The sequence below is a fragment of the Papio anubis genome, chromosome 2, assembly GCF_008728515.1.
Source record: "Papio anubis isolate 15944 chromosome 2, Panubis1.0, whole genome shotgun sequence".
Classification (NCBI taxonomy): Eukaryota; Metazoa; Chordata; class Mammalia; order Primates; family Cercopithecidae; genus Papio; species Papio anubis.
In genome coordinates, this window is record NC_044977.1 from 93,676,362 (window position 1) to 93,697,947 (window position 21,586).

Consider the following 21,586-nt stretch of genomic DNA (forward strand, 5'->3'; position numbering starts at 1 on the left):
GTGGCTTTGGGGACCCCCACATACTGAAAGAATATCTCGACTTCAGCTGAAGTGGTCTCTCGGTTATCAGGACACTCTAGTTCATGCAGGAAAGAAGACTCTGGCAGCTTCTGCTGGGGAGCCATGAATCTTGTGGTGACTTGCAGTCAAGGCCAAACCAAGACTTTCTAAGCTGGGGATTGGGGGCAGTCCTTGAGACCCACTGGACCCAGGTTGGGGTTTGCTCTTCCCCAGGAAAGGTAACTTGACCCTGAGGACGTTGCTGCTGCAGGAGGGGGTGGGAGTGAGAGGGGATCATCTTTGAGTCCAGAGGGAAACAGCCATACAGTCAGGTCCCTCACTGTACAGGCTTTTGTCTGAGCTGAGAGTGGTCACAGAGGGGCTTAGGGGCACTTGTCAGGTGAGTCTGGGGAGCCACTGACAGCGGTAGAGGTGTGAGGCATATCTTATATTAGGGTGGGATTGAAGTGGAGGGTCAGGAAAGGCTTTTTTTTTTTTTTTTGAGACGGAGTCTTGCTCTGCCGCCAGGCTGGAGTGCAGTGGCACGATCTCGGCTCACTGCAACCTCCGCCTCCCTGGTTCAAGCGATTCTCCTGCCTCAGCCTCCCGAGTAGCTGGGATTACAGGCACGCGCCACCACGACCAGTTAATTTTTGTATTTTTAGTAGAGACGGGGTTTCACCATGTTGGCCAGGATGGTCTCCATCTCCTGATCTCGTGGTCCGCCCGCCTCGGCCTCCCAAAGTGCAGGGATTACGGGCGTAAGCCACTGCGCCCGGCCCAGGGAAGGTTTCCTGAAGGCATTCGAGCCTTGTCAGGTCAAGTGGACAAGAATGGGTCAGGGCATTCCAAGACGCCAGCATGGAGTGTTTAGTGTGGTTAGTGCTTAGGCAAAACCGGAGCGATCGACGCACTCCTTTCACCTTCTCTCGGGTCTGAATTCCACTTGCTGCTCTTTGACTGATCAGCATTGGATAAATCGAGCCTTAGCTTTTTTTTTTTTTTTTTTTTTTTGCTGGCTCCCCACCCACTAGGCAAGTTGCCCGGAAGAATAAGGGCAGGGTGGGGCGGGGAAGGGCGAGGCGGGGCGGGCTCTTCCATAATACCCCCGCATTGATTGGCTTTCAGGACATTCCAGTCTCTCATTCTCGTCCTTGGATTGGCCGCGAGACATTTATCCGCTGTCCTTAGGCCTGCGCGATGCAAACGAGAGAAAGGGAGGGGCGTCGGCGGGCAAGATGGAGGCGACTACGGCCGGTGTGGGCCGGCTAGAGGAAGAGGCGTTGCGGCGAAAGGAACGGCTGAAGGCCCTACGGGAGAAAACCGGCCGCAAGGTGAGAAATGTGGAGTGAGGGTCGTCGTTGAGGCGATTCGGGGTCCGGGTCGGGCTTGAGGAGAGCGGAGGGCTAATAAGGAAAGACGGCTGCCGAGGACGCGCATGCGCGGGCGGTAACGCATGCGCGGGCGGTAACGCATGCGCGAGAAGACGGCGCCCTCCCACGATGTCTGGGGCTGCTTGGCGTGGGAATCCTCTGGCGCTGGTGCGGCCGTCGCGCATGCGCGGGGGTGGGTAAGGCAGTGGTCAGCCATCCGCAGTCTATCTGACTCCTGCTTCCCGGGTGTTGCTCGTGTAGGTGTCTAGGGTTGCCTGTAGATTCGGATACTTGTTGGGTTAGGCGTGATTTGTTACGTTTATCGATGGCCTAGCTGGTCTTTAACCCCTGCCTTCGATTCTGAGTCAGACAGACTCCCCAGTCCGGCAGCACTCCTTGGACAGGGCAGCAAGTGACAGCAATGGGTACACAGCCGGAGTCGTTGCGTGCAAAAATCAAAAAGAGGCCGGGCGCAGTGGCTCACGCCTGTAATCCCAGTACTTTGGGAGGCCGAGGCAGGCGGATCATTTGAGGTTAGTAGTTGGAGACCAGCCTGGGTAACACGGCGAAACCCCGCCCCTACTAAAAATACAAAAATTAGCAGGGCGTGGTGGCGGGCGCCTGTAGTCCCAGCTACTCGGGAGGCTGAGGCAGGAGAATGGCGTGAACCCAGGAGGCGGAGCTTGCAGTGAGCCGAGATCCTACCACTGCACTCCAGCCTGGGCGACAGAGCGAGACTTTGTCTCAAAAAAAAAAAAAAAGAAAGAAAAGATCTATTTCTAACTTAGTAACTTAGGGTGGGCCTTAGAAATTGGGAACGAGGGCCGGGCACAATAGCTCGTGCCTGTAGTCCCGCACTTTGGGAGGCCCAGGCGGGCGGATCACCTGAGTTCAGGAGTTTGAGATCAGCCTGATCTACATGGTGAAACCCCGGTTCTACTGAAAATACAAAAATTAGCCAGGTGTGGTGGCAGGCACCTGTAATCCCAGTTACTCGGGAGGCTGAGGCAGGAGGATCGCTTGAACTGGGAGGCAGAGGTTGCAGTGAGCCGAGATCGCGCCGCTGCACTCCAGCCCAGGTTACAGAATGAGACTGGTCTCAAAAAAAGAAAAAAAAAAAAAAAAAAAAGGAAAAAAGAAGAGGGCGTTAGTTCTTCCTTTAGGGATGGGCTTACTAGCCTATTAGTTGCCATATTCGAAAGCAGTTTTCCTTGCTGTCGTTTAACACCAAATGAAAAGTTCCATTTCTATTTTGTTCATCTTTCCAACGTAATGGAGAGGAAGAATTATTCTGAAGTTCACTACCTGTGTGCAAACCCTAGTTTGCTTTTTACTTGGACTTGGGACACGTTGCTTCATCTCTCTGAGTCCGGGTTTCTTCATGTCTCCAGTGGGGAATGACAATCCCTACACGTTCGTTCTCATTGGGTTATTGTGAGATCTGATGGGATAATCTGTGTGAAAGGGCTGTAGAGACAGACCAGTGAGGGCCATAGTTGTTGGTTCTGTTGTCAGATGGGTGAAAGCGGTGTCTTTCAGTGTATGAAGTACAAAGAATGTAAACAGCTAGACCTGTCAGAGATGGGAGGGCACTTCCCACTTTCCAACTGAAAAAACAGGCTGGACAGTGTGACCCCTATTTTCCTTACTGCATGGCAGTCTGGGGTCCTTTGTGAAACTGAAAAGGGAAGTAATAGAGAGTGAAAGCTGGCTAGAGTAGCTTCTGCTTTTGTTGGCTGCCTGTCGAACATAACAGACATCCCCTAAATTGCCTGTCCCAGAGAAGCTCAAGCCTCAGCCTTTCAAACAATGGCTAGTCCACCTGAGCTGTTTGCTTGAATTTAGGGCTCAGGTTATTGGGACCAGGTTTGAAGTCGGAATGCAAAGGACAAAATAGCATCCACAAGGCCCATTGCCAGGGAAGGACGTGCTAGATCATCAGGAGAACTGGCCTTTAAAGAGGGATTCTCTCAGAGGGCTGGAAATATGGCCTGATTGTTATTTTTTCTGTGTTTTAAAATTGTGGGAAAATACACATATAATATACCATTTTAACCATTTTAAATGTATAATTCAATGTTCAGAACATTTTCATCATCCCAAACTCTGTACCTGTTAAACAATAACTCTCCATTTCCCCTTTCCCCAGCCCCTGGCAATCACTGTTCTACTTCCTATCTCTGAATTTGACTACTCTAGGTACTTCATATAATCAAATCATACAGTATTTGTCCTACTGTGACTGGCTTATTTTACTTAGCATGTCTTCATACTTCATCCATGTTTTAGCATGTGTCAGAATCTCAGTCCTTTTTAAAGGCTGAATAATATTCCGTTGTGTATACCATATTTTGTTTGGTTGGGTTGCTTCTACGTTTTGCCTGTTGTGAATAACGCTGCTATAAACATGGGAGTACGAGGCCAGGTGCGGTGGCTCACGCCTGTAATCCCAGCACTTTGGGAAGCTGAGGTGGGTGGATCACGAAGTCAGGAGATTGAGACCATCCTGGCTAACACAGTGACACCGTCTCTATTAAAAATACAAAAAATTAGCCGGGCGTGGTGGTGGGTGCCTGTAGTCCCAGCTGCTTGGGAGGCTGAGGCAGGAGAATGGCATGAACTCGGGAGGCGGAGCTTGCAGTGAGCCGAGATCCCACCACTCATGCCAGCCTGGGCGACAGAGCGAGACTCCATCTAAAAAAAAAAGGAAAAAACATGGGAGTACAGATACCTGTTTGAGTACTGCTTTGAATTCTTTTTTTTTTTTTTTTTTTGAGGCGGAGTCTCGCTCTGTCGCCCGGGCTGGAGTGCAGTGGGCTGGAGTGCAGTGGCCGGATCTCAGCTCACTGCAAGCTCCGCCTCCCAGGTTCACGCCATTCTCCTGCCTCAGCCTCCCGAGTAGCTGAGACTACAGGCGCCCGCCACCTCGCCCGGCTAGTTTTTTTGTATTTTTAAAGTAGAGACGGGGTTTCACCGTGTTAGCCAGGATGGTCTCGATCTCCTGAACTCGTGATCCGCCCGTCTCGGCCTCCCAAAGTGCTGGGATTACAGGCTTGAGCCACCGCGCCCGGCTGCTTTGAATTCTTTTGGGTATGTAGCCAGAAGTGGAATTACTGGATCATATGGTAAATATTTTTTTTTTTTTTGAAATGGAGTTTTGCTCTTGTTCCCCAGGCTGGAATGCAGTGGTGCAATCTCAGCTCACTGCAATCTCCACCTCCTGGGTTCAAGCAATTCTGCTGTCTCAGCCTCTCAAGTAGCTGGGATTAATATTTTTTTTTTTTTTTTTGAGACAGAGTTTCGCTCTTGTTGCCCAGGCTGGAGTGCAATGGCAGGATCTTGGCTCACTGCAACTTCCACCTCCCAGGTTCAAGTGATTCTCCTGCCTCAGCCTCCCCAGTAGCTGGCATTATGCCGCCATGCCCTGCTAATTTTTGTATTTTAGTAGAGACGGGGTTTCACCATGTTGGTCAGGCTGGTCTCGAACTCCTGACTTCAGGTGATCCACCCACCTCAGCCTTCCAAAGTGCTGGGATTACAGGTGTGAGCCACCACACCCGGCCTTTTTTTTTTTTAAATTCGGGTGATGTCAGGTGAGGAGAAGGGAGATCAGTCTCAAATCTGTCTTTTCGACGAACTAAAATTGGGGGTTTATATAGCAGGGAGAGGAATGTAACTATGTGTAGGGAAAACAGCCGGATCATATGATAATTCTCTGTTTAGCTTTTTGAGGAAACACCATAGTGTTTTCAGTGGTGGCTGCACCATTTACATTCCAGCAGCAGTGTGCAAGGCTTCCAGTTTCTCCACATCCTCCCCAACAGTTATTATTTCCTTCTCTTTAATTTTCTTTTCTTTTTTTTTTAAGGAGTCAGGAGTCTCACTGTGTTGCCCCAGGCCGGTCTTGAACTCCTGGGTTCAAATGATCCTCCTGCCTTGGCCTCCAAAAATGCTAGGATTACAAGTGTGAGCCACCAAGCCCAGCCGTCTTCTTTTTTTGCTTTTTTAATTATAGCCATCCTAATGGGTGTGAGATGATGATATCCCATTGTGGTTTTGATTTGCATTTCCCCAATGGTGAGTGATGTTGAACATCCTTTCATATGCTTGTTTGCCATTTGTATATATATTTTCTTTGAAGAAGTATCCAGGTTCCCTTTGCCCTTTTTTTTTTTTTTTTTGAGATGGAATCTCACTCTGTCGCCCAGGCTGGAGTGCAGTGGCGCAGTCTCGGCTCACTGCCAGCCCTGCCTCCCGGATTCAAACCATTCTCCTGCCTCAGCCTCCCAAGTAGCTGGGACTACAGGCGCCCACCACCGCGCCCAGCTAATTTTTTGTATTTTTAATAGAGATGGGGTTTCACTGTGTTAGCCAGGATGGTCTCGATCTCTTGACCTTGTGATCTGCCTGCCTCGGCCTCCCAAAGTGCTGAGATTACAGGCGTGAGCCACCGTGCCCAGCCGCCCATATTTTTAATTGGGCTCTTTTTCTTGTTATTGAGTTGTCATTGAATTGTTCATATATTCTGGATATTAAATCGTTATTAGAGATGAGATTAGTGATATTTTTTTCCCATTCTCTGGATTTTCTGTTCATTCTCTTGGTAGTGTCATTTTTTTTTTTTTTAATTAATTTTTTGTAGAGATGGGGGTCTCACTGTGTTTCCCAAGCTGGTCTCAAACTCCTGGCCTCAAGCAGTCCTCCTGCTTTGGCCTCCCAAAGTGTTGAGATTACAGGTGTGAACCACCACACCTGGTGGATAGTCTCATTTGCTGCACAAAGACTTTAAAATTTGATGAAGTTGAATTTATCTGTTTTTTATTTTGTTGCATGTATTTTTAGTGTCATATTTAATCCCTACAGTTTTTTGAGTGATTTTTTTTATTAAGGTGAATGCCTGGGGACAGAACAGGTAAGGGTCTAAACTTTTAGTTGATTTTCCAGCCTATGGCCCTTTCTGCGGGACCTTTTAAGTGGGGAGTCAGGGGAGGAAGTATGACTGCCTGCTGTGGCCACATAGAACCCCTCGAGTCTCCTCCCTCAGAGAGGAAGTGGCTTCACATTTTTAGTTCAGGTTTCTGATGTGACAACAGACTCCAGGATTGAGCATCTCCTCTGCCTGCACTTGGCAAGCACCTGTCTGCCCCATGAGGATGGCATCTTGCTGGTTTCCTAGCACTCAGTGGCAGGTCCTTCGTTGAGTTTTTACTGTGTGCATGGTTTTGATGGAGGCCTTAGGAATTTCAGGCATGGAGTTGGTTTTCCTCACAGTTTTATCTTTCTTCCTAACTCTCACCAGACTATAAACTCATAATTTACTGATATTATGACAAATCAGGGTCCTGAGATTGTGGCAGATGGAGAGAGACAAGATTAGGGGTTGCAATGTTTCCGTATGTTATTCTATGTTATTCTATGTTGTAGTCAAGCAGCTGTAGTTTTACAAAGTCTTCCTGGTCAGCCCACTTGATGCCACTTATTAGTGAGGGGAGCAAGGCAAGAGGCTGAGAAAAGCTGGGATGTCCAAGGCCGATGAGGGGAAGTGATGTCTCTTGGATTCCAGCCCATGCAAGACCCGCTGTGGGAAGGGGATTCTGTAGAGGACACAGCACTGCCTGAAGCAGCATCTTGTAGGTCAGCCCGTTCCCGTTGACAGGTGGAAAGACAGTACTGCTGGGTTCATTTTCGGGGAAGGCCAGGCAGAGCCTGGGGAAGCTTCATGGGAAGGCAGCGTGGAACTTGAGCTGAGCCATGGAGGGTGGAAGGTGGGAGAAGGTCATTGAGGTAGCTGGAAAGAAGAGTGTTCCCAGGGAGCATTTTAGAGGTGGGAACATGCAGGTGCATAGAGGTAAGAATGGAGATGCTTCAGGGAGTTTGACAGCAAGCACTTGGCAGTGATTGGGGCAGGGTTACAGTCTGAAAGTGCTGGACTGGGGTACTCTAGTAGCCAAGTTTTACAAGAGCCAGGGTTTCCAGGAGGGATGGTAGCCAGCCTGGGCACACTTTTCTGTATTGTATTTGAACCTCATTTCCTGTTGCTCATCCAGAAGTTCCAGGCTAGGTGAGTAGGTGAACAGTTCAAGGCTGTGTGGATGAAACTCTGGCATCTCTTTACAGTGCTGTCGGGTAGGGCAGTGTGAGGCCACTCTGTCCTCCTTTGACCTCTTCCTCAGCAGCCAAATGGAGGCTCTCTAAAGGTGATTAACTTGGCATAAACATTTGCCCCTTGGCTGTCAGCTTTCCTGAGCATTTGCCCTGAATTGGGCTGTCTCTTGCTGCCCTGAGACAGGGAGACTGGCTGTCTGGCTGACCAGCCCTTGGGGCTGAGATCTGGCTGTCAGGTTGCAGGTTCCAGGCAACCAGCAATTCCTGGTTGTCACCTGGCTCTAGAGATTAGAGCAGCAGTGTTGCTCAGTAGAACTTTGTGCAGTGATAGTGTTCTAATGTGCACTGTCTAGTACTGTAGCCATGGGCCACCTGTGACTTTCAAGCCCTTGAAATGTAGCTACTGGCCAGGCATAGTAGCTCATGCCTATTATCCAGGGGTGTCCAATCTTTTATCTTCCCTGGGCCACCCTGGAAGAAGAAAAATGGTCTTGGGCCACACATAAAATACACTAACACTAACAACAACTGATGAACTTTAAAAAAAATCACAAAAAATATCTCCTGATGTTTTAAGAAAGTTTACAAATTTGTGTTGGGCTGCATTCGAAGCAGTCCTGGGACTTGGGCCGTGGGTTGTACAAGCTTGCTATAATCCCAGCATTTTGGGAGGTGGAGGCAGGAGGATCACTTGAGTCCAGCAGTTCGACACCAGCCTGGGCAATATGACCCAGGAGTTTGAGACCAGCCTGGGCAATATGACAAATCCCCATCTCCACAGAAAATACAAAAAATTAACCTGGAATGGTGTCGTGCACCTGTAGTTCCAGCTTCTTGGGAGACTGAGGGAGGAGAATCACTTCAGCCTGGCAGGGGCAGAGGTTGCAATGAGCTGAGATTGTGTCACTGCACTCCAGCCTGGGCGACACTGTGAGATCCTGTCTCAAAAAAAAAAAAGAAAAAAAAAAAAAAGAAATGTGGCTACTGTGACATTTAATCTTAGTTCACATTTAAACAGCCACACTTGACTCGTGATTGCCTTATTGGATGGTGCATCTCTGGAGGACTTGCTCCCTTCAGCCTGACTTACAAGAAACTGTGTCTGTACCTGAGCTCCAGTTGTTGAGAGCGAAGGGGCAGGTGGAAACCCAGATGACCATCAGATCAGCCTTGGGAGCCCAAAGCTGGGCAGAGGGCTTGGAAGTTGGCCATCTTCATGGCTGGTATCTCCATCAGATGCTGATTTGGGGCCATCTGTGTATGTACCCTGTGGAGTTAAGTGCTGGTAATTCAGAGTGGTATAGTTGTGATTTACACACTCAATAAATGGGAGTGTGGGCCAGGTGTGGTGACTCACGCCTGTAATCCCAGCACTTTGGGAGGCCAAGGTGGGCAGATCACTTGAGCTCAGGAGTTCAAGACCAGCATGGGCAACATAACAAGACCCCATCTCTACAAATAAAAATAAAATTACCCGGGCATGGTGGCCCGCACCTGCAGTCCCAGCTGTTTGGGAGGCTGAGGTGGGAGGACTAAAAAACAAACAGAAAGGAGCCAGGCGCGGTGGCTCAGGCCTGTAATCCCAGCACTTTGGGAGGCCGAGGTGGGCGGATCACGAGGTCAGGAGTTTGAGACCAGCCTGGCCAATATGATGAAACCGTGTCTCTACTAAAAACACGCACAAAAAATTAGCCGAGCGTGGTGGCAGACACCTGTAATCCCAGCTACTCGGGAGGCCGACACAGAAGAATTGCTTGAACCCGGGAAGCGGAGGTTGTATTGAGCCAGAGATTGTGCCATTGCACTCCAGCCTGGGCGACAGAGTGAGACTCCGACTCAAAAAAAAAAAAAAGCAAACAGAACAAAATGCACAGTGCAGAGTGGGAGCAATGCCAAGGTAGAGGGCATGCACTGGTACTCTCTGACTTGGGGGTACTAGGGAGGGTCCCTGGCCAGGTTGGAGGGGATAAAAGAGGGAACCAGAGGGAGGGGCTAGCAAGTCTTGCTGGAGGAACAGAGGCAGTGGGTGAGAGCCTAGTGTGCTGGGTGAGGAGTCAGACTTGTCCATGTCCTGATCATGTCTCAAGAAGTTGCCTCTATCCCCATCCCACGTGGCCACATCGCCAGGCCCAGCAGTCGGGTTGCAAAGTCAGCCAAGGCGATCACTGCCTCCTGTTTGACAGCCTTTGGCAGGTTGGCAGTCATAACATTTGCCTGGCAATTGTGGCAGAATTGTGTTCCATCCCTGAAGCAGAACTTTGAAGCAGGATGTGTTGGTTCATCCCTGTCTGATAGACCAGGAAACCCTGGGCTGAAGGAATGTCCCACAGTCATGCTTTGAGTTGTTGCTGACCCTAGATTGTCCCTTAGGCTCTGGCCTTCTATCCCTCTACGCTTCTCACCCCCAGGTGCTTGGGAATAAGTACCCCCCGGGAAGGAGCCTCCACCCATCACACATATAAACTGTAACCAGGCTGTCAGGTGGAGGCTGAGTGATGGAGTGGAGAGAATGGACTTTGGAGACAGATCTGATTTAAACCTCTGCTCCATTAATCACATCTATGGGACTCAGAGCAAGCCTTGAAAAATCTGAGCCTCTCTCTTGTCTATAAAATCGAGATACAGCTTCTGAACTCATCAGTAGCTAGGAGAACAGAGAAAGATGGTCTATGAAGTGTCTAGCTCAAGATCTTGCACACAGGCCTTTTATAAACGTGGATGCCTGTCCTTTCTTCCTTACCTTCTTATAAGTGGGGACATCCAGGTGGTCTTCTAGCCTTCTCCACTGGGTGGCAGTGGATGGAACAGGCCCCCGTTCCAGTGGAAGCAAAGAGGTCCTTCTCCTGCACCCTGGCTTTACTCATCCTAGCCCTAATTTTTTGAAGATGGAGTGTTAGTGCAAAGTGTTAGATTAAGAAGAAAATGGATTTGCAGAGCCACGGCCGAGGTGAAGTGCGAGTGCCCGTTCTTCCTAAGGACCCACCTTTTCTGCCCAAGCTCTCAGACTCCAAGGTTGTAGAGGCAGTGAGAGGGAGAATCTTCTGGGTGGAAGATTTGGAATTCCCAACACACATCTGTGGTGAGCCAGCATTTCCTTCTGAGGCCCTCAATATGTTCATGTGATGGTGTTGGATTTATCAGAGTTTCTCAGACCTACCTGTTCGTCGGGTTGTCTTGAGAGACAATTTGCAGTCCTTTTTTCTGGCCCTACCTCAGACCTATTGTGGTCTTGGTATATAGCCTATAAATTCATGCATTCTTAAAGTTCCCCAGGTGATTCTGATACATTTTTCTGGACATCTGATCAGTCCCTGACATTCTCTCATTGGAAGAATACTTTTTTCCCCCCGGAACCTTAGCTGCCCATGCTCATTGCAGAACTCTGCAGCTAGCCACTAGTATTTATTGAGTACCAGCTGTATGGCAGGCCCTGGGGATACAGCTATGAACAAGACTTCCTCCTTGCCTAAGGGGCTTCTGTGGAAGGAGTGGGGATACTTAGAAACAAGGAACATGATGTCCCTGTTTATGTGTCCCAGGAACTTGGGAATGTGGTGTGTGTGTTGGGGGAGAGGCTGTGCAGCTGCCCAGGCTGGGAAGAGTACCACCTGGGAGTTCTGAGATGGGTGGGGGGTGAGATGCCAAGATCTAGGGAAGAGCATTCCAAGCTGAGCAAGACTAGCTTGGCATGTTTGAGGAGTAGGAGCACAGTGAACAGTGGGAGGTATGGAAGGGGGATGAGGGTGGAGAGGGCCTGGGAGACCGGGCTAGTTAGAGGGGGGCCTTGCAGACCACCAAGGCTGGACCTCAGTCTAAGGGTGATGGGGAACCATTGGAGACCTGAGCAAAGCTGACATGCTGTGCCCTGCCCTTGGCTAACTGTGTGTGGAGGTAGGAGGCAGCTGCAGGAGCCCAGGTGTGAGGCAGTGTACATACACAGGGTTCCTGAGATGGTGAAGTACAGGGCAGAGGGGCTTTGAAGGGGAAAACAAGAGTCTAGCTTTGGCCACATTAAGCCAGAGATGACTGTTAGACAGGTAAGTGAAGAGAGACATAAGCAGTCATCTGGACTAGAAACATACAGGATATCAAGCCCTGGGGCTAGATGAGGCCCTCTGGTGACAGAGTTTAGATGGCAGAGACAGAGGACTGGGAGATCAGTCTGTGCCCTGAGGCTCGCCCTGCAGGTATTTAGCAGGAGTTGGAAGAATCCAAGGAAACTTGCTGGGGTGGGGTGGGATGAGGACAGTGGGGCTGAGAGAAGCCAGGTGAAGACTGGGGATGGATTTTGGCAAGACAAGGTGATAGGCGAACTTGGTCCAGCTGTTTCAGGGAAGTGTGTGGTGCCAGTGGAGTCCAGGCCAGCTGGCTGCAGCATGCTGGCCAGCCCTTCCCAAAATTAGCCCTTTCCACCTGCTTCTGTCTCACTGACCCCCAGCCGGGACACCCATCCCTCCTCCTTTGGCTGAGGCCCTTATAGCCTTGCATCTCACCACCTGGCATTTGATGTTGGCAGCCTCTCTGTTAGTGCCTTGTGTTTTGTATTACATCAGCTCCCTTTTTCCCTTTTCCTTCCCCTCCCCTTCCTCTTCCCTTCCTTCCCCTCTTCCTCCTTCCTTTCCCTTCCCTTCCTCTCTCCTCCTTTTCCTTCCTTTTCCCCCCCTTCCCCCTTTCCCCCCTTTCCCTTCCCCTCTCCCTCTTCCCCTTTTCCCCACCTGTCGCCCACAAGTGGCACAATCCTCAGCCTCACACCTGCAGCCCCTCCTCCTGCTGAGCTTCCTGCCCTCAGCCTCTGAGTAGCTGGATTATACATGTGCCACCTGCCTCGGCTAATTTTTGTATTTTAGTGGGTTTCTCACATGTTGTCCAGGGAAGTTGAGTCCTTAAACTCCTATTCGCTGGTCTCCTCCCAGGCTTTGTCTCCCAAGTGTTGATTACAGGTGTGGAGTTTAACACCCCGGCTCTCCAACCGGGAGCATAGATTCAAGTTGCCCTAAATGTACACTCCCCCCTCCCCTTTCCTTTCTGTCCCTGCACATAGGCCCTGAGGGCTGCACTGCAGCTCCTGCAATATGACCCCTGCTTCTGAATCAGGCTGGCCGTTTCTCTCATGATTCCCTGCTCTCTGGACAGGTTGCTTTGTCCACCTGGCTCTGCCACCCTGCTCACCTTGAGATGTGTAGATAGGTAGGTCTCTTCACATCCTTCTTCAGCTGGAAGATGGCCACAGTAACTCCTCCCTCCCAGGATAAGGGTTAAGTGAGATGGTGTGTGCAGAAGGGAGCTGAGAGGTGGGAAGTGTGATGTGTGGATTTATTCTTTCTCCTATACTCTTATTTTACCCCTGGTTGAGGGCCCCTTTAACTTGCACCTGAGACAGCACAGATATGGAGAGGCAAGGGACCATACGCAGTCACACAGGGCCGATCCCTTGTCCTCTGGAGCCCACCGCCTCCTGGCCAAATTTGGGGGTGCTCTTCCTCTGGGATGGAATTGGTGCTGCCCTCACCCCTTGGAGCTGTGCAAGGAGGGGCTCTGCATTGAGCTACAGGGAAGAGAATGGGACCTCCATTCAGCTTGGTCTGATATGCTGGGGAGAAACAGCTGGCCTGGGCGAAGGGTGAGCCTCTCTCTGGATTTCCCTCGGAGGGCACGGTTTCCTTCGAGGCAGGCAGGTGGCTCTTTGGGATCCTTCACGGTTTAGCTTACCTGTGGTGGCCGAAGCACCCTCTACGTAGCAGAAGAGGCACTAGACAGCCACAAAACAAGGTTCCTCTTTCTTGCTGTGCCAGTGACACAGTTGTTCCACCACAGTCTCCCGTTTGATTGACTTCTGCGGTGTTACAAGGTGTAAGTCATGTTCCCCAGGTCTCACTGATGGGGGCAGGGAGTTGGAAAGCAAAGAATCTTGAAATTCAAGCTGGTTTTTAATTTTTCTGTTAGCTTTTGCAACAAAAGAATTTGCATGGCCTTGATGGTGAATCCCTCAGTTTTTTTCTTCTGTCTTCTGGAGCCAGGAGGGCGTGAAAGGCGTGTGCTTCCCTTTCAGTGTCCAAGTAGCTGTCTTCTGGGTGTGCTTCAGAGTCCTTAGTCTTCTCTTTGGAGGACTTTTTCCTTATGGTCCTCTCGACTGAGTTCTCTCTAGATTTCAATGATTTTATTTTTGGTTTCTAAGTGGGCTTAAGTTTTTCTTTTTAATGACTTCATAGCGGCATAAAAAATCCTTTTAAGTAAGCATACAAACGTTACAGAGAGAAAAGTACACAAATCAGCTCAGTAATTTTCCTAAGGTGAACATGCCCGTGTCAGTCACTCAGATCAAGAAACATGATAACATCCCAGAATCACCTCCCAGATGTTCACTCTCCAAGGGGAACCACTCTGGACTTACTGACTCAAGAAGTTGCCTTCCTTCCTTTTGAATCTTATGTAAATGGAATTAAACAGTATGTAGTTTTCTGCATCTGGCCTCTTTCATTCATCATGTTTGTCAGTTGTTGGGTGTGGAATTAGTGCATTCTTATTTCTGTATAGTATTCCGTTGTTTGAATAGATCAGATTTTATCCATTCTCCTGTGGATTTTCAGGCTGGAACTATTATGGATTGTGCTGCTCTTCCCAGTCTTGTACATGTCTTGGTGAACATATGTACACATCTGTAGGATCTGTACCTAGGAGTGGAATTGCTAGGCCATAGGGTGTATATAGGACAGATACTGTCAAACACCTTTGCAAAATGGCTCTACCATTTTGCACTCTGACCAGCATTGTATGGCGGTTCCTCTCTAATACTTGGTATGGTTAGTTTTGTTTCATGTTAGCCATGCTGGTGGAGGTATAGTGGTATCCTTTTGTGGTTTAAATTTGTATTTCCTACCTAATGAAGTTGCATTATCTTTTCATATGTTTATGCAAAGTGCCTGTTCGTGCCTCTTCTTCCTTTTATTCAGTTGCCTGTTTTCCCTATTGATTTCTAGGAGTTCCTTATATGCCCTTTGTTCTGTGTGTGTGATGTGACTGTGTCTTCTGCCTGCCTTGGCTTCGACTTTTCAGGCTTTTAAAAATTGAATTTTTATTTTTATTTTTTATGTTGAGATGGTGCTTCACTCTTGTTGCCCAGGCTGGAGTGCAGTGGCACAATCTTGGCTCACTGCAACCTCCACCTCCTGGGTTCAAGCAATTCTTGTGCCTCAGCCTCCCGAATAGCTGGGATTACAAGTGCACATCACCATGCCTGGCTAATTTTTGTATTTTTAGTAGAGACGGGGTTTTACCATGTTGGCCAGGCTGGTCTTGAACTCCTGACCTCAGGTGATCCACCAGCCTCGGCCTCCCAAAGTGCTGAGATTACAGACGTGAGCCACCTCACCTGGCCCAAAATTGAATTATTTGGTGAACAGAAGTTCTTAATTTTAATGTAGTTTATCACTTTTTTCCCCCAATACCTTTTGTGGCCTGTTTAAGGAAATAGTTGCCTACGTATAGGTCTAGATGATATTCTTTTGTTATAATCTAGAAGTTTGCTTGTTTTACTTTAACCTTTAGACCTCTAACCTGTCTGGAATTTGCTTTTGTATGGTGTGCGTAGGGATCAAGATTCTTTTTCCCCATATGGATATCAGTGACTTGGCACTATTTGATATTTGACATTTGTGTTTTAGAAAGAAGAGTTTTCTGTGACTTAATTGGCATGCACTGTTCATGATAATGCTGTTAACCTTCTGTAACATCTTGATAATTGTGATTGTAGATGTAGTAGTAGTAGTAGTAGTAGCTGCTAAAATATATTTATTTTTTCATGCTTCTAAGTCCCAGTTCATGCCACCCCTTCAGTAGACGGGCAGCTCCTTGTAGGCAGAGACAACTCTTAAACTTATTTTAACAAAACATTTCCTAGGTGCCCCATGGCACTGTAGTGGGTATGCTGCGTCCTGTGACTCTGAGCCCCGTAGCCTTTGTGCACTAGAGAAAAGACTCAACATGGACTCCCAGGGAAGACAAGGACCTGCCGAGCCAGGCTCTCCAGTGCTGGCCTCCTGACCTGCCAATCAGACTCTGTCCATACTCTGGACCTGCTGGCCCCGGGATGTTCTGACTAGAAGTATGTATTACCTCAGATAGTTGCTTCAGGGCAGTTGTTTCAAACTTGGGCTGTATGTTTTAAATGGTTTTTGGCTCTTCCATGGACCCTGCAGACATTGGGACCAGCATGTGATTCTGTAGTACTAAGAATTGTAATATAGAAATGAAATGCAATTCATGTTCTTGTTTCTGGAGAAGATGTCTCAGGTATCATCTTGGAATATTTTCCGTAACCCATCTCACATACCTCCAACCTACCTTCAGTGCATATATACATGCACATACAGCGTGTACTCTCCACACCCAGCCCCCTGCCTACAGTGCATCCCACCTCCTTATACTCCCTTAACCTCACAACACTACCACACACCCCAGGCCCTGCCCCACACACCTCCCCCGACAATAGTACCTCCCTTCTCCCCACACCCTCCCGTTCCCTGCACACCTTCAACCCCCCACAACACCCCTCCACATGCCCCCAACCCACACCTACAAACCCCAAGCCCTTTACACCAATACATATCTCACACACACCTCAAAACACACATAAGCAGCGCTACCTTCATACCTCCATACCCCCACTTTGCCTTCCCTACACATACACCTTCAGCAGCTGAGAGGGACTTGCTGTTTCTAAGCCAGGTGTTCAGAGATCTGGGGCACCCCATGGCGAGCTTGATAAGGCTCAGTCATGCCTGGCCCTCCTCCTTCCCTTGGAACTTTCCTTTAAATTCTGGGACCCTGGCTTCTCCCTGGTTTTGTTTTGGAGGGAAGCAACAGCTTGTACCCTTGAAAGAATTCCAAGAGGAAAAACAGTTGCTTCGGCAACAGTGCCCTGTGGCAGTAACATCCACACTCCTGGACTGTTTTGATTCAGGGCTCTAAAGAGCTGCTCTGTCTAGAGAAAATGTGAGTGGCTGGAGCAGAAAACATTTGTCCTTTCAAGGGCATCCCCCCTCCCATTGTTTTCAGGGCAGGGCACCACTAGATTTCTTGCAGGGTAATTTGAATCCTGAAGAAAAAGCACCTGTGTTTGTCATCATCTGGTTAAAGCAGGGCTTTTCTGTCCTGGGCCCAGGAGTCCATGACTCAGGCAGCTATGTAGGAACTGAGAGTGAATGCTGGGCTGTGTCTTGGGTGAGGAGTCAGTTTCCACACCTGGCTGTTATAACTGTTATTGTTGAGGCCGCTGTGTGCACAGAGCATGGGTGGGAAATGAGGTCAGTGAGGCTGGCCTTTGCTTCAAGCGTGGTCAGGCTGGGGCCCCATGGGGAGGTTGACCTGTGTACCCCCAGTTATAATACTCTACACTGCCATCCACGGAGGAGGGGCAGGGGAGCGCTGTCAGTGTCTTGGAGGGAGGACTTGGACAGGGAATGGGGGACAGCACTGCATGCATGTGGCATGGAGGAGAGAGTTGAGCCCAGCGTTGATATACATACCCTGCTTTATCTTATTGGTTGGCTTATGAGTCGTGTCCCCATTTGGGCTTTGTCCCAGGCTGCATAACTCACAAGACAGAGCCTGAGCTGGTAGAGGTGTTGAGAAAACACTTGAGGGATTGAGTGGATGGCATGGAGAGTGATAGCTGTTTCCAGGTGTGAAAGAGTTGGAGGGATTTTAGGCAGAGGAGGGGCAGGAGCAGAGCAGGCAGGCATGGAAGTGGTCTGAATTGGGGAAGACGATCTGTGGAAGGCCCTTCTTCCTTGCCTCCTCCCTGTCCCCCCACACTGGCTAGGTTTTTCTGACTTGGACTCATATTCTCTGCACACATGTAGGGTCTGCTCTTCTCAACTGTGGTAGCTCAAGCGCAAGGGCTGGGTCTTCCTCTGGGTGAAACTGATGGCCGCTCTGGGTGAACTGAGGGAAGGAACAAGGCATGAATGTGGGGATCTGTTATGTGACTCCTTTGTCAGTGGATGAGAGGGTCTCACCCTGAAGACGCAGGTGAGAGTCTCAGGCTCCACTGTCATCATCACTGTGGTCGGTGCCTACTGACTGAGGATGTACTGTGTGCCAGCCACAGTGTAGGGCTGTCACGTCACTTGCGTACCCTCACTTAATGCTATTTAGCAGTTGAAGAAACTGCAGCTCTGAGAAGCTAAACTGGCCCAGGGTACCACAGTACACAGTTCTCAGAGCTGGGTATCAACTCCTCATGTGGTTCTGCTTTCTCAACCTTTCCATATGCTGAGCATGTGGATTTTTAAAAATGCTTTGCAGCCAAAGGAAGTGTGTGTGGGTGAGGTTAAGACCTTGTGAAGCAGTATTTCCCCCCACAGAAAAAGGTGCCAGTTCTGACTTGTTTAAATTTGGTTTTAATTAGGATTTTTATCCCTTGTAGATCACACCACAGAGGGGACAGCTGTCTTCCCTTTACTTCTCAGATTGTGACACTCCGAGAAGCAGCTGATCAGAGGTTAAAATAGCTTCCAGTCTCCTAGGAGCTTCAGCACATTTTGTTGCTGTGTAAACCTCTGACTTGCCTGGAAATTGACTTGTAAGGAATTTTGCATTTCATACTGGGGTGCCTGATGCTGGGGTCTGGTATGTTTCATGCTCAGCTGTGTGTTGGCTTGGAGGAAATGCAGAGATGGCCCCTAGCTCAGGTCAGGGCCTTGGCTTACATCAGTGACTGGCCTTTGCGATGGTCAGGAGAGTTGGGGAGGATGCTGGGACCAAGCTCACAGAACTCTTAACATCCCGACTCTCAGCTCCTCCATTTGCAGAGTGGGCATCACAACTTTTGCCCTGCCGTTACCTCAGGTTCGCCTTGGGGATTGGATGAACAGTGGAATGTAACACAGCTTTGAGCCCTGTAAAGTGCTGAAGACCTTCCTCTGGACCCTCAGTAAGTTCACTTAATATAAATGGGTCCAGGTGCTGGGGTGATTACCCTTATCTTGTCTTCTGCTAAATCATGGAGGTTTGGGGAGTTCCTTTCAGTCTCCCAATAAACTTGTTTGTGGAGGCCTGGGGAGTTTCTTCAGACCTCCAATATAACTTATTTAATCCTATAACAGGTCCTGTTAAGAATTCCTTCATTATCTTGTCATGCTTCAAGGCCCAGGAAAGGCCTAGGCCAAACTCTTGGTGGGCTTTTGTTACATTCTAGCCTTTTTGTAAGGGCACTGGTTCTATCAGCTTTACATATATATATGTGTGTGTGTGTGTGTGTGTGTGTATATATATATATATATTTTTTTTTTGAGATAGAGTCTCGCTCTGTTGGCCAGGCTGGAGTGCAGTGGCATGATCTCAGCTCACTGCAACCTCCGCCTCCCAGGTTCAAGTGATTCTCCTGCCTCAGCCTCCTGAGAAGCTGGGATTACAGGTGCCCCCCACCATGCTCGGCTAATTTTTTGTATTTTTAGTAGAGACAGGGTTTCACCATGTTGGCCAGGCTGGTCTCAAACTCCTGACTTCAGGTGATCCACCTGCCTGGGCCTCCCAAAGTGCCAGGATTACAGGCATGAACCACCGCCCTGGCGAGCTTCTAATACTTAACGTAGCTATTCAGTCAGTACTAAAATGTAATGGAGGCCTGCGTTAGTGGGACCTGGCCTGCCACACACTTCGTTTTTAGGTTACTGCTATAAATGGCCATGTGTAGCCAAGGCACTTATTTGCAAACAACAGAAATTCATTCTGGCTGGTTTCAGAAGAAAACAAAATGCTTGTTATTTTAAAAATTGAGCTACTCACAGCTTACCAGGAGTAAAAGAAAAAAAAAATTAAAAAGAAAGAAAGACCTGTAGTCCCAGCTACTCCGGAGGCAGGAGAATGGCGTGAACCCGGGAGGCGGAGCTTGCAGTGAGCCAGGATCACGCCACTGCACTCCAGCCTGGGCGATAGAACGAGACTACGTCTCAAAAAAAAAAAAAAGAAAGAAAGAAAGCCAGCCTTAGAGGTACATAGCCTGAAAGAAGCCCAACATTTCACAAGAGAAACAGAAAATGGCTCGATGAGAAAACTACTACTGCCTTCGAGTACTGGATACTACATTTAGCCCTGTTGCCCTGTGCCCTGAAATCAATCTTGAATCAAATTTTATTGCAGCTCCCCTAGAGAGAAGTCTGTGCCACCCCACCCCTGCCTCTCTGCAGGTCACAACTCATTTGGAGTCTCTTATGGGCATTTTGGATCAACAGGGCCAGAGTTAACTTCTTGCTGCAAGGCAGGCTGGGAAAGTGAGTGGGGCAGTTTTGGCTTCTGTAGTGAGGGGCAGGCTCTCCCTCCCCCAAGACTCAAGGTGGAGCTTTCATAAGTGAAGGGAGGAGCTTGGGCTCTGGGCAGCCCATACAATAACTGGGAACATGGTGCATTGGATACACCAGTCTACCTGAGGTCCAGACCCGAGGTCTGGCCCTGGCTTCTGCCTTTCTCTTGCTGCACACTTCACCTGGATCTCCTGTGGCCCTCTGGATATTTACGTTGTATGAATGATTTTTATTTTGGGGGGGTGGGTGCGGTGATGACAGGGACTCACTCTGTCACCCAGGCTGGAGTACAGTGGTGCAATCTTGGCTCACTGCAGCCTCGACCTCCTGGGCTCAGATGATTCCCCTACCTCAGCCCCCCAAGTAGCTGGGACTACAGGTGCGCACTGCCACTCCCGGCTTTGTCTTTTTGTGGTAGAGACAGGGTTTCACCATGTTTCCCAGGCTAGTCTTGAACTCCTGGGCTCAAGGAATCTTCCTGCCTCAACCTCCCAAAGTGTTGGGATTACAGGCGTGAGACACTGAGCCTAGCCCCTTACGAGTGATTTCTTTGCGTTTCTTCCCATCCTGCCTGCCCTATGTCCAGAGCCCACCTTGGTGACCACGGTAGCCCTCAGGCAGCTGAGTGTGGCCTCATGCAGGCTGCTTTCTCTTCTAGGTCAGCCTCTTGAAGAGGAGGCAGCATGTGGTCTCACTCAGAGGTTCTTCAATTGCGCCATGTATTAGAGATATGACCCAGGAGTGGGTGGGCTCTTTGAACATTCAGATTCCCAGGTCTTACCATGGAAGATTCTGATTTGGTAGGTGTATTTATAACCATTTCCTGGGCTGCTGCTAGTTTATCCTCTGTCAGCTCATATCTGAGGCCTCTGCAGCCCTACCAGTTTGGTGGTTTTCTTATTTTTCTCATTTGGTATAAGAATGGATGAGATCACATTTCTCTGGCTGTTAGGCAGAAAGCACACCTAAGCCTCGGGGCTGTTTATTTGAGAGAATTTTGAAAGCCTGATGCAATCAGAAAGCCCCCTGTTTAAATGTGGGCCTATCTTTTATTAGCTGTGAACCATTGGTTAAGTTTCTTAGTCGTTCTGAACCTGGTCATTTGTATGCAGTGATAATACCTGATTCTGGGGTGGTTGTGAGGGCCAGAGGCCCTGGTGTGCACAAGAGTGAAGTGTGAGTAGATGAGCAAACACCACATGGTAGCGTGCGGTTGGAAGGGACTGTCCCTCCCGGCAGACTCAGAGGCAGCTGCTCTTCTGCTGGCCTTGGGGTGAGAAGGTGGCTCTCCTAACTCACATCCAGCTTGTTTTTTGGGGGGCCCCTTTGCTTTCTGGCCTTTGCTAAATGCTCTTTATAAATAATACTCTAATCATATTGTTGCCACCTCTCTACCTGTCATCCAGCTTCTCAGTGCTTGTGAGATAAAGTCTAGCCCATGAGGCAGGCCCATCCCACTTCCTCAGTCCCCTTGGATATCACCACTCTCTGCCTGGACACACCTGCTCCTTCTAGTGACCCTAACATTCCCCTCTCTGCCCGCTCAATCTGCATCTTCCCTCTTCTCTCCCTGGACAGCCTGTCCACCTGGCCCTCCAGGTGTTCTCAGGTCCCACCTTCTCTCATTCCCAGCGGCACTCAGGCTTTGCATGCACTGTAGGGTGGTTATCTGTTCCCTGTCTGCTTCCCCCTTCCCTGCCCTTGATCTCCCTGAGGGCAGCCATCTCGCTTTAGTCACCTTTTTGTCTGCCCCATGACAAGACTCAGAGACTCTGTAAACATTCAAATGAAGAAGCAACTAGGTAG

At 49.2% G+C, this 21,586-nt stretch overlaps 1 protein-coding gene across 3 annotated transcripts in view; it reads left to right on the forward strand.

Moving 5' to 3' along the window:
• Nucleotides 1–21,586, forward strand: part of CCDC12 (coiled-coil domain containing 12) — a 56,617-nt gene that overhangs the window by 329 nt on the left and 34,702 nt on the right. Inside the window, exons 2-3 of one of the 3 annotated variants that reach the window (XM_017955483.3) lie at nucleotides 71–239; nucleotides 1,129–1,334. In XM_017955483.3, the coding sequence (XP_017810972.1) occupies nucleotides 1,239–1,334 (96 nt within the window). In that variant the 5' untranslated portion in view covers nucleotides 71–239; nucleotides 1,129–1,238. Of the gene's footprint in view, nucleotides 1–70; nucleotides 240–1,128; nucleotides 1,335–21,586 lie in introns of those variants that run through there. The other 2 variants (XM_009200930.4, XM_009200931.4) reach the window with 2 other exon arrangements.